The sequence below is a fragment of the Oenanthe melanoleuca genome, chromosome 4, assembly GCF_029582105.1.
Source record: "Oenanthe melanoleuca isolate GR-GAL-2019-014 chromosome 4, OMel1.0, whole genome shotgun sequence".
NCBI lineage: Eukaryota > Metazoa > Chordata > Aves > Passeriformes > Muscicapidae > Oenanthe > Oenanthe melanoleuca.
The window spans coordinates 58276187-58288298 of NC_079337.1; the positions used below are offsets into that span (position 1 = coordinate 58276187).

The 12112-nt window shown below is 37.1% G+C and overlaps 1 protein-coding gene across 3 annotated transcripts in view; it reads right to left on the minus strand.

The window, feature by feature from the left end:
* Positions 1-12112, minus strand: part of PPP2R2C (protein phosphatase 2 regulatory subunit Bgamma) — a 187161-nt gene that overhangs the window by 104420 nt on the left and 70629 nt on the right. The window contains exon 2 of one of the 3 annotated variants that reach the window (XM_056490558.1): positions 6134-6220. The exons of the other annotated variants lie outside the window; for them this stretch is intronic. Within the exon in view, the coding sequence (XP_056346533.1) occupies positions 6134-6220 (87 nt within the window). The remainder of the gene's footprint in view (positions 1-6133; positions 6221-12112) is intronic. 3 annotated transcript variants of the gene reach the window in all.

Sequence of the window (12112 nt, forward strand, 5' to 3'; positions counted from 1 at the left end):
TCAGCTCTTGGCATGATTAGGATTTTCTCCCTTTGTGGTATTGGATAAAGAGTAGGGTGATCATGAGTGAGCACACCCTACAGTTTTACTATTAAAGCCTTCTCTTCCTTCCCACCATGCATCTCTGTCTCTATCCCACCATTCATCACATATTTTTAAGTGACATCTAACATTTAGATTACACTGGGTCTTAGACACAGCCCATGGAAACATTCACTTGAAATTAGCAATAGTGACTTCAGTGAAATGTTTGGTTTCATACCACAGTGCTCTCTGCCCTCTAGCACAGCACCAGACTCTTAAAAGAGTGAGCAACAACAGATGTTTTTCCCTATCATCAAATCTTCAGTTTAGGTTTTATGTTTACTTGGCTCATGGAAAGAAAGAAAGAGGCATACTTGGCTGTCCAGATGAAGCACAGTCTAACTGGTGACACACTGTCTGTAGACAATGTAAAACAAGTTCTTCTTCTGCAGGGAAATTTCTAAGCTAACCAGTGAGGAGAGAAGTAGATCTCCTTGCTGGCACCATCTCTTCAGGATGGAAGAGGCTTTAGGTTTGTTTTATGATGACTTTTCCTGATTTGTTGATATCAGACACTCCTCCACTCCCATTTCCATGCAGTTCTACAGCCAACTGCCTGAAACATCAGTTCAGCTGTTTCTTTTGTACACTGATACTACAAAACTGATCCTGTGAACAGAGAAGATGTTTTCTGTATCTAACATTAACATAGTAGCAGTGTCTTCATTCATGTCCTGCTCCTGTGACAGGAAGTCAAGGACAGGATCAATGTGTGGAACAGATCTCCATGACACAGCCTCATCTCTAAGCAGTTTCAGCACACAGAATCTCCATAGCCAAGATAATAGCATGAGCAAAGAGCATAAATATTAGGAAGAAAAATACCATCATTAGGAAGGTACTAATGATCTCTATCAGTGTGAAACCAGCAGCACCACAGATTGAAATATGTTATTACTTGCAGGCAAGGCTCAACTCAATTTGCTTCCCAGCTTCCTTTACTTTGTGAAGTGCCCAGCTCAAAATCAGCATGAGATCTGCTCAGAACTTGTGTCAGATTCCAGTCCAAGTTACAGGAAAACATACACTTGCATTATCCCCAGCAAAGGAGATTACTCCACACAAGAAATCCCTACATATTTACTGACAGGTTCAAGGATAGAAGCAGCAAGTTCATAGTGCACTTGTCACAGTCACTGCAAAACCAAGAAAGGCCAAGTATACAGGTCATAACATCAGTTTTATTCTGCACAAGCACTTAGCCAAGAGGATATTTTATAGGGAGGGAGATGCAGAAGAAATCAGGGGGAGGGCACGAAGCAGCAGCACCAGCATTCATCTAGCAGCACTCACCCCACAGAGCCCCTAAAGGTCTCCCAGTGTCCTCTGCACCTCTGGGGACAGCACATCCCATCAGAGACAATACTGAATCAATTACTTCCAAACAGACCTTCAAACTATTCCCAAACATTCAGAACTTGGCAGCTAAATTGCAATTTAAAACGAACAAAAATAATACCTACCCAAAATCCTAAAAGAAACACAACCTCAAAAACCTATCTGAAATTAAAGTTTCCTTTCCAATTACACATAATTCTTCTGAATGTTTTTTCTTAGGAGGTTAAAGAATGCTGTCCCATTGTGCTCTACATGACATAAATAGGCAGCCTTCAATCCACCACTCTTACAAAATCAAGTACACCAACACAGAGACTCCTTTCTCACAAAGAAACAGTGTTAGTATAAACACTAGTGAAAAAAACCAAAAAACTTCGAATTAAGAAAAATTAAAAAACCAATTTCTATCCAGAATAAATGTAATTCTTAAGTTATCTCCACTGCCTCCATCATAAAGAACAAACAGGACGTTGCTCTCCCAACCTGGTCACAAACTGCCAAAATACATTTTTTTTCATTCTTTCCTACTTAATTATCAAATTAAGTTCTTTTTCTTTTGACAAACCACAGAGCAATATAAATGGCACAAGGTCATTTAGCACTTAACACAGAGATAGGATCTGATAGATTGTTACAGCAAAGCCTCTAAATTCCAGCTAACAACTCAGCACGTAAATTCACATCAGTTTCCTGGGATTTTAATCACTGGGGTTTTTTCATTACAGATTAATAAAAATTAAGGGATTGATTAAGTGCTTTTAAGATGCATCTGTCCTTTAAAACAAATTCTCTTCCCTGAAGCACGTTCTTAAGTATTTTTAATAAAAGAATACATTTCCTAATTTGCTTCATCTCCCTGTAAGAGCCTAGAATATCTGATCAAGCAAAAGAAAATATACAAAAATCCACAGCCTCCTGGCAAAACAGCCATTAAAGTGCAGGAGAAATTCACTATCAACTCCAAATGCACAGTATATAAGCCTAAAAAAGAAACTGCAAACAGTATTTAAGTGTAAATAAATCTTCCTTTTGCTCCAGAAAATCTCACAATTCTAGAATCTCAGTATTTACTCTGCTAATTTTTCATTTGCAGCATACTTAAGTAGAAAAAACTTAGGGAAAATTTAGATTTCATCAGCCTCTTGAGCTGTTAGGTCTCATCAGGCTTCCTAGAAATTGAAGAATGACAAAAACAAAAACCATGGGGTTTTGTAGTTGATCTTATAGTTTGACTTTGTGAAAACTGAGCTCATTTGTGAGTCAGGATTTTATGGAATGCAGAGAATGATGGTTACCTGTGTTGCCATTATGATAATCAGATGGCATTCTCATAAGGCTCCTGAAAGAGGATTTACATTCTGTATCAACTTTCCATGTTTTGTCTCCATATCTCATCCTGTGTAAGCAGCATTTTTTTAGTTGAACTGTTTTCAACATCTCAGTTCAAATACTCAGCTACAAGATTAAAGGTGACACTCTCAAAAGCAATTAGTAAGCCTAAATTTTCTAGGCACTTGAAAGAAAATAATTAAATGGGTGAAATTATTGTGGGACTATCTGCTTGTTTTTCCTTGCACAGATTCTCCTCTAAATACATATTACCTGCATCACCAGAATATCCAAAGGCTTGGGAGGATTTGCTTTATGTGTGCACAGGAAAATGTATTCCCTGCCCTATAAGAGCTCACAGCAATGCTTCTGCAATGAGTTCCACATGTGGCAACACTTAAACCCTTACAGATGTCATAGTATTGCTGCAGAACACTAAACAAATTTAAAACCAAGAATTTTTCATATACTCTGTTATACAGCTGGTCATCTTGTCACAAACCACTGCACTTAAACTGTGAACCTAAAGACTTATGGACCTAAAAACTTAGTCCTTCACAAAACTTAGAGAGAGAAGTGACAAAATCCTTCCTACAGTCCAATAATTTAAACAGTAACATGATAGATGCTTGTGATAACTATGTGATAACTGTGATAACTGTGAAACCAGTTGCACAGCCTGATAGTTGTGCAATGAGATTTCATTTCTGACAGCTTTTTTAGTCTCCCTTTTACTTACATACCAGTGGCATAAAGCTTTGATTAGAAGGCATTTCCTTCAGCTGTATCTCAATAATTTACTTTTAGAAGTCCACTGCTGACACATGAAACATTTCTAGGTGCCTGAAATAAGCACTTCCTTTTGAACAATCTAAAAGTACAGAGTTCTTCCAGATTGTCACAGACAGACCAATGCCCTAACTCCAAACCTTCCAGGCAAACAGTTTTCAAGACATATCTCCAGGAGACTGGGAATAAGCAAAGTCCTTCCTGGATCTATTATAAACACAGATTTGTATTATCTTCACAGATACAAAGTCAAAAAAATGAACATTTTAGCATGGGGCTTCCCAAATTGTGCAAAGACCACACATTATTCAATGTGAACCTAAAGTGTTTCTTGTTCTTTGTTTGCAGCCTGTTTCTGACACTTGATCCAAAATTCTGACTATGCCTCTTAAACTCTGTTATCTAGTGGTTGGTGAAAAAAAAAGGGGTTTGTAAATTGAGCCTGAAGCCTCAATCCAATTTACTGCATCCTCAGGAAAATATATCCTCTTGAAAGACTGGATAACCACAGTCCCTGGGCAGAAGCTCTGAGAGGCTCCACAATCACTAGGATAAACTGGAGGTAAAGACAAGTTGGTAAAGTGGAAGCCAGGGAAGATAGGAATCTGTAACTATGAATGCAATGCAAAACCTCTTCTCATGGAAGCAGTCACAGTAGAAACAACAGATTTGTATAAGTCAGGACTCCAGGATCAAGGAGCTCTGGATGCTCTGGGCCATACATGCTGGTTTATACATGCTCTACTTTAGATCACCACTATTCAATGTAAATATGCAGAAAAAAAATCAGACTTTATATTAATCAGTATTCACAGAAAGCAGATGCAGAGACAAAGATGAATGTGGCATGAATAAATAGTGTTTGAAGGAACAGTCTCTATGACCACTCTTTTGTGTTTGTACTGAAAATGTATTTTTGTACTTGAATTTAAAATAAAGTCTATTATAAAAAGGGTTTAATTGTGACAAGGTATATAATTATCTTCAAAGGTTTACATGGCAGAGAGGGAGGTTTGAGCTGAGATTCTGGGCTTCAGGTGTGTGGGAAGCCAACTCAGGACCTCTCTACAGCTTTGCCAACATCAGTAAGAGATTAGCACTCTGCACTGCACTCAAAAGAGCTGAAAAAAATCAAATCCACATGATTTATTGGCCCTATACAAACATTCAGTAAAGTGAATTATTAGCAAATGTCCTAATGCTGTGTATTCCCATGACAAGGATCCTCAAACTGGTTTCCACTTTATGGATCAGTCTCAAATGACTTCTCAACAGGACTTTGTCATTAATTTTAATTATGAATGGAAGTCCATAGCTCCTGCTACCTGACAAATTTTTTTTTTAAAGTCAGGAACTGTTTTAGCTGTATATGAAATGAATACTATTCTGATTCATATCCTTTAAAGTTAAAAAATTAGGAAGTCTCTTCAGGAAGTCTCCTTTGACTAGAAAAATTAACTCTTCTTACTCTATGATCTTGTGGAAATAGACAGGAATAGCGCTAAATTTATACAATTATTGAACTGTACTATGGTCTCTTGTTATCACACCTGTTTACAGCCACAGAAACAGAGTTAAACAGACTTAAGGGCCTCAACTACAAATGACTGTCAAGGCATTGCAAATCCTTCACACAGCATTTGAAACTAGAAAAGTAATTCACCATGACCTAACAGCTTTGCTAAGCCTTTGTTTCCCATTTTCTCAGATTTATTTCTGTGTTTAAGAGATGTAAATTTGGCTGAAAACAGAATATATCTTACTGTATTTGAAGTATGTAGTGCTTAAGTAACTCCAGGAATACAGCAGAATTAATTTGCCAAACTGGTAAGCACTCATTATTGTTGTTCTGAAAACTTGCATCAGTCATTAATTCCTCTCACATAATTTATCACATATTTCTGGTTTGGATGACTACTATCTATTGTGACTGCAATACATACTCTTTAGTTTCATATAGTGTACAATGCTGCATGTCTAGCTTTAGATAGGCAGATTTCATTAATTGTAAAATAATCTAAAAAAGAACATTAGTTTACCAGCTTAATTGATGTTAATATCTAAATTACATAGTAATTATGAAAAGAGAAATGGTTAAGATACGGCTTTGCAACAGAAACCTAATCATTCATTTAGATACTGGAAACCAACATACACTTTCTTATCAATCTCTGGTGCACTTCAAAGCATGCCTCCTGGTCTAGTGCCCTACAGCTCCTCTTGCACACATGGCTGCCACCAGTTACTGCTTTTCTGTACCACATTTACAACCAGGCTGCATTCAGTTATTCACATGCCACTTTGGAGACGTGTACATAAAGCATTGACAAAGTCTTTAACAAAAAAGAGTGCAAAAAGAAAAAAATGTACAGGTGCCATCCAACAACAAAGAAATATCAAAATGTGACAACAGTCAAGCAGAATAATGCAACCTCAACGAATCCAGCCCACACTGCTTCATGATACATAAAGTGATTGTCTGTTAGAGACTGGTGGCTCACTCAGGACAAGGGGCCAGCCTCCATCCAACAGCCTGTCCTGCAGGAACCCCTGCCCTGCAGCAGTCTCTGCACAGAGACTTCCACCCACTCACCTCCAGAAGTGACCTCTTCAGAACTGGGCTGAGGAGCATTGGCAGGACAGTGTGGGGAAGCTTGCATTGCTGCTGCCCTTGCTATACCTGTCCTGTGGAGAAATAGAGGACTTAATTTCCAGGGCTGTCAGACAGCACCTTCCACATTACAAGTGATGGAAAAAGAAATTAATTTGAAAATGCCTGATTTGAACAAGTACATTTTGGGGTGTGGTGAAGAACCCCCAGTTCCTACAGCAGTATTTGGATTACTTTCACATCTTCCATGGAGCTCCGTTTGCAGCAAGCTGGATTCTTTGGTTCATGAGCTGATGATGCTCCTGCCAGTTACCCATGTAGCAAGCTGAGATATGGTCATGAGAACCAACATCATGAGACAGCCTAAATAGAATAATTAAGGAAATCATATTTAAAATAATCTCTCAACTCTGAACAAATAACCATTGAGTAGCTCTCCCTTCTACCTCCTTTTCAAAATGGCAGTTTTCTGCTCTTTATACATTTCCTTTACAGAAACCATTACTACATGAATTATCTAATAGAGGAACAGTTCTTTTGCTTATCCTGTCCAACCCATTCCATAGAGGCACGTTATTTTACTTCCACATTAATCTACATAGGATTACCACAAGAATTGATCCTAACAAAAGACCTTTATCCTTTTCAAAGCAGAAAAGGAAACTTTCCACAGTTCTCATGGTTTCCAGCTGGGACAACAGTTTTCAGCCACCAGTTTTTAGTATGACACATTCAAATGATTTGTATATCCCAAAGTGCAGTCCATTAGAGAGACAGAGACAAAAACAACTCTAACTGAAACACATGAATAAATCATTCTTTTGAGCATGGTGATGAATGCAATGTTTTTCAATTTCCAAACCAACTCTCCAAAACCCCCCTAAAACAAGTGTGTTTGTTCCAAAAGTGATCCCTGTATCTTTCAGGAGTATGATGATGGGGTTTTTTTGAGGAAATGTCAAGTGTAGACACTGAGGACTGGAAGCTAATGACCAGCCACTTTATTCTGGTGTGAGTGTGCACTGAATACCGATATTCACCAGGCAGGAACAATTTCCAATAATTAATCTGAAATATTTCAGCCTTCATTGCATTTGCTTAACTTTGGTCAACAGCAATGTTAATCATGAAGTGAACTGAAAGACAAGACAAAGCCTATACATGTGAGGTTTATATATAATTCAGAACTGCTGAAAAGCATGGAAAGCAAGACAAGAAAAACATTATTATAATATGCAGAACAACTCTACTAAGGGAAAAAAAAAAACAGCCCAAAAACCCCACAGACACTTGTATTGCATCTATTACTTCAACTGAAGAGTAAATGTAGGGGTAAAGAGAATTGTTCACTTCTTATTAGGGCAAAACAGACTCATGCATCAATCACTTCCTTAACAAAATGTCAGAGAGCCTGCTTTCTTCTTCTTCTTCTTTTTTTTTTTTTTTTTTTTTTTTTTTATTTGCAACTGCATACTGTTTTTCTATACAGTTCTCAGTTTCCAACATACTAACCCCTTCAAAGCAATGAAACAGTTTGTCTCCCAATGTCAGCTAATTGGAGTATAATTACAGCTGTGACTATAAACAGACTTTGCCAAAATAATTGAAAAAAATCTCCAAGAGAAATAATAACAACTGGTGATATATCTAATATAATATTTAATAAATGCAGTATATTTAAATATAAAATAAGATACAGCAGGTTGGCTCAAATAAATAGGAGTGATTAATTCTGTTCTGGGCACTACAAATCCATTTCCTGTTCACCTTCTAAGAGAGTGATTATTCTCAGCATTAACAGAAATTTTAGTAAATTTGCTCCTATTCTTCATGTAACAAAACCAGTGAATATCAGAAAGAAGCAAAATAAAAAGAACCTGACAACCTTAGGTTTTATGTGTTGTCTAAAGCCCTCTCAGAGTCCCCAAAAGGTCACAACACATTAATAATCTAGATATTACAGTAATTGATGCATTGATAGTACTCCAGAAAAAAGAATTCAAACACTTTGAAATATTTGGCAGTATCTTCTAATAATCATTGAAAGGACTAGAACAACCAATATATTTACTCTCACTGAAATGCAAACTGATAAATGCTAAAAGTGTGGAGGGGAACCTCCACAATTGAAAGCAAGAGTTGAATTGGTCACAGTGTGGATTTTTGTTTCTTTACTTTAGTAATCTACAAAGATATTCATCCCATGGTTTTCACACTTTGAGGGTAGCATATATTTATTAAAAAAACAAGTCTTAAGTGTTTAAAAAACAAACACCTTATGCATTAAATGCTTCAAAGAGCCTTTCCTTTGCTTACATCATCCTAATTTTCTCCCCACAAATTACTGTTCTCCAGCCTCCAATAATCTACATTGACCTATGCACACCAAGCACTTCAAGAGGCACTTTAACCATCTGGGATATTTCTAATAGGTAAGATCACTTTCACTGTCTAGGAGAGTAATTAATAGAATAAAAATTAAAAAAAAAAAAAAAACAAACCTTGTCTCAAGGAGGATACATTCCAGAGATTAGTCCAATTCAAACAGAAAGCTCTTCCATGACAGAAAGCACATGCTATTTTTAGGATGGATATGCATCCTGCCACCAAATCCAAGATAGAATACCCCTTCTCCCTCCTTGTTTAAGTCTTATGCAGAATTTCTTGTGCATATAAGAACTCTAATAGAACTCCCAAACTGACTCATCACCTCCACCAGAAGTTTTCCTGTGAGTCCTGTAGAAATCATTGGTTTTTCTACAGTTCATCTTCCCTTTGAAAATGAAGAAAACACACCTGTCAGTCTCCATGACTTGGAAAAACAAATGGTGAGCAGTACTTGTGTGGGTCTTTACATGAACGAGTCCATGCATCTATGGCTGCAGCAGGGGATTCCCAAGTGGCAACATTCAGGTGCTGCTTGAACATAACTTTCCCCATTCCCTGCAGGTGGGAGGGGATTGTAGCTCTACCTAGGTCTCTCCAACCAACCTACAGCTGATGAAATAAAACAAAACCTTTTGTACCTACAGCTGAATCATGTCAGTCATCACTGTTACAGAGCCCATACTTAAATCCCAGCATCCAGAAATGATACTGCTGGTACCTGAACTTTAACCAACAGTCTCCACAGAAAAAGGAAAATGGCAGTTTCAATATACTACATGGTTCTGTTTTGCTAAGAACCTATGATTATTTTTATGCAAGCTAAAAATAATATTGGTTTCTTTCAAGTCCACTGCACATTAGATATAATTTCTACCATTGCTATTTGAGATATCAGATAAAAATGCCATCTTTCTCACTAAGAAAAGAATCAACAAGTTTGTTTTTTAAGCAGAAATGCCTAAGGCTATTTGGTATATTTCAAACAATCTTGGCAGCTGGTGGTAGCCAAAAACGTACACTGATTCATGAAAAAACATACAGAAAATTCACTCTGGTGCCAGCCAAGCTTAGGGTATGTTCACTGTGCACTGTAGACAGAAAAACATCTAAAACATCCCCAGTGATATCTAACATTAAAAACTCAGTGCTTCACCTCCAAGTTACAAACTAAGGGAAGGCAAGAAATGGAACTTCAGGGGGCTCAGCAAGAAATGCAAAATTCTGCACTTGGAGCAGAAGAGCTCCAGACATCTGGCTGAAAAGCAACTGTCTGGAAAGGACCTGTGGTCATCCTGGATGCCAGTCCAAATGTGAGCCAACAGTGCCTTGACATCAGCAAACCACACTGGCCCAACACTAGGAAGGAAGTGGCCAGAAGAAACAGAAATCACTCCACTCACCCCTGATGGGGCTCACGTTGAGCAGTGAGCAAGAGTTCAATGTTCTTCCACAAGTGGCTGAACCAGATTATGAAGAAGTTACCCATTTTTAAAAGACTGATTAATTGAAGTGAGTAATTCTGCATGTGGCACACAGTTTTTCTTCCAAAAAATGCAACTGTGTAAATTCTTCAGCCATAGTCTGTTCCTTTATAGTGGATTAATCTTTCAGGTTTGTCCTCAACCAAGGAACTCTGGGATGCTCTTATCATCACCAACTACAGAATCACCAACTACAGAAAGACTCCTCATCAGCTTAAGTGTTTAACTAAATGTTCTGCACATAGCTCAAAAATCCTTCTGTGCCATTATGACACTGTGAACTTTCTGGAATCTGTAAAAGCATAATTTAGGGGGATAATATGAACATAATAAATTAGCACAAACCCAAATGGGCAAAGAAGGGAAAAAAATTACTGTTTTCTCAAGACATACATTTTTAAGGTTCTGGTAGACACAACCCTAAAAGGTATCTGTGGCAAAGAAAATTATTTAGGGGCTAAAACTATGTTACTGACATTCATGAAATATCCTGTAATTTTTTTTCAGAGAGATTTAATTATACCTTTCCTACTACTTATGCATTAAAAGATCTTCTGGTTAGCATTAATTTGAATTCTATTGCCACAGAAATAAATACAACTTAGACACATTTATCAGCCCTTTAAATAACAAAGTGATGTGTCCAGGCAGCATATTCTTGAAAAGGAGAAAAAGACATACAATTAAAACCTGAACTGCAATTACTTTACATTTCAGAAAGTTAAAAAGTAGCCTGGAGCAAATTACCTCCAAGAGAAAATCTGGAGAGCAGTTTTGCTTCAAGCAAAGACTTAACAGGATTTAAAAGAAAACAATATGCAGCATGAGTAAATCATATAGAAGACAATAGGGTCAAAGAAAAATAAATGGGGTGTACTCAAGTTAGTATAAATCTGAAGGCATTAAGCTCCTAAGGAAACTTGCAAAGACAGTATTAAGGTCACAGTATTCAACTGGATAATTTGAACCCTGATTTTAACCTTAAACTTAATAAATCATATTATGCATGTGAATTTCTAAGTAGATTTCCGAACTCATTATGCAAATGAACAAAATGATAACTCTAAATAGCTATAGTAGCAACAGAAAAATCTGTTCTGTTGGTTAAAGGACAGAATATGGTTTACTGATGAATAACAGAATTGAAGGAAGTTCTAAGAAAACTAACAAATCCACAAGATTTTAGCTCCTAGAAATTTTTGTGCTAAACTGCAGAATGTACTTACATTTCCTGACACTAGTAGGAAAATCCAAGGTTTGTAGAGATTTTAACAATTCTGAATATGGTAGATGAAGTTCAGCCACATTTTCATCTTTACCTACTGTTGTCCTAAGGAACAAAGCCAGCAATGGTATGGAATCTCTGAAGATTTAGCACAATTGAAATTTCCAGAAAGGTTTTTGGTGAGCACTGAGATAAACTCTTCAGAAAAAGCTCTTGAAGTACCAGGGGTTATAAACTACATCCCCACACTATTCAATGTAGCACTGAAGACAAAAGTAACTAAGGTTACTGTACAAAGTATTTAGAACAAATAGATGCAGAAATTAAGACAGATGAATAGATGTATAAATGCAGAACAGATGTAGAGGTGAGACACTGGAAGAGGTTGCCAGGAGAAGTTGTGTATCTTCCTTCAAAGTGTTCAAGGCCAAGTTGGATGGGGCTTTGAGCAACCTGGTCTAGTGGAAGGTGTCTTTAAGGTCTCTTCCAGCCCAAGCCATTCTATGAATCTAGAAGATTAAAATCATGACTCAAAGCACAAAAAATGTGGTTTGCATATACATACGTACATTTTTCTGGACTTCCAATACATACATAGAGTACAGCCATGCAAAGCCATGCCCCTGGATCCAATTCTGCTCCAGCCAGTGGCAGATTCTCAACAGACTTCATTAGATACTAAATCACAATTACACAAAGGCTGTTAACAACCTGTCAAGATTTTAAAGATGACGTTGTTGCTTTTAATAGAAACAGGTACAGTAACCTTAGTGTACTAACTAAACCTAGGCAGTGCATTTCAGTTCCTTAAAATTTACCAGAGTAAAAAAATAAAATAAAATAAAAATTTCTGTTGTTTAGTCACTA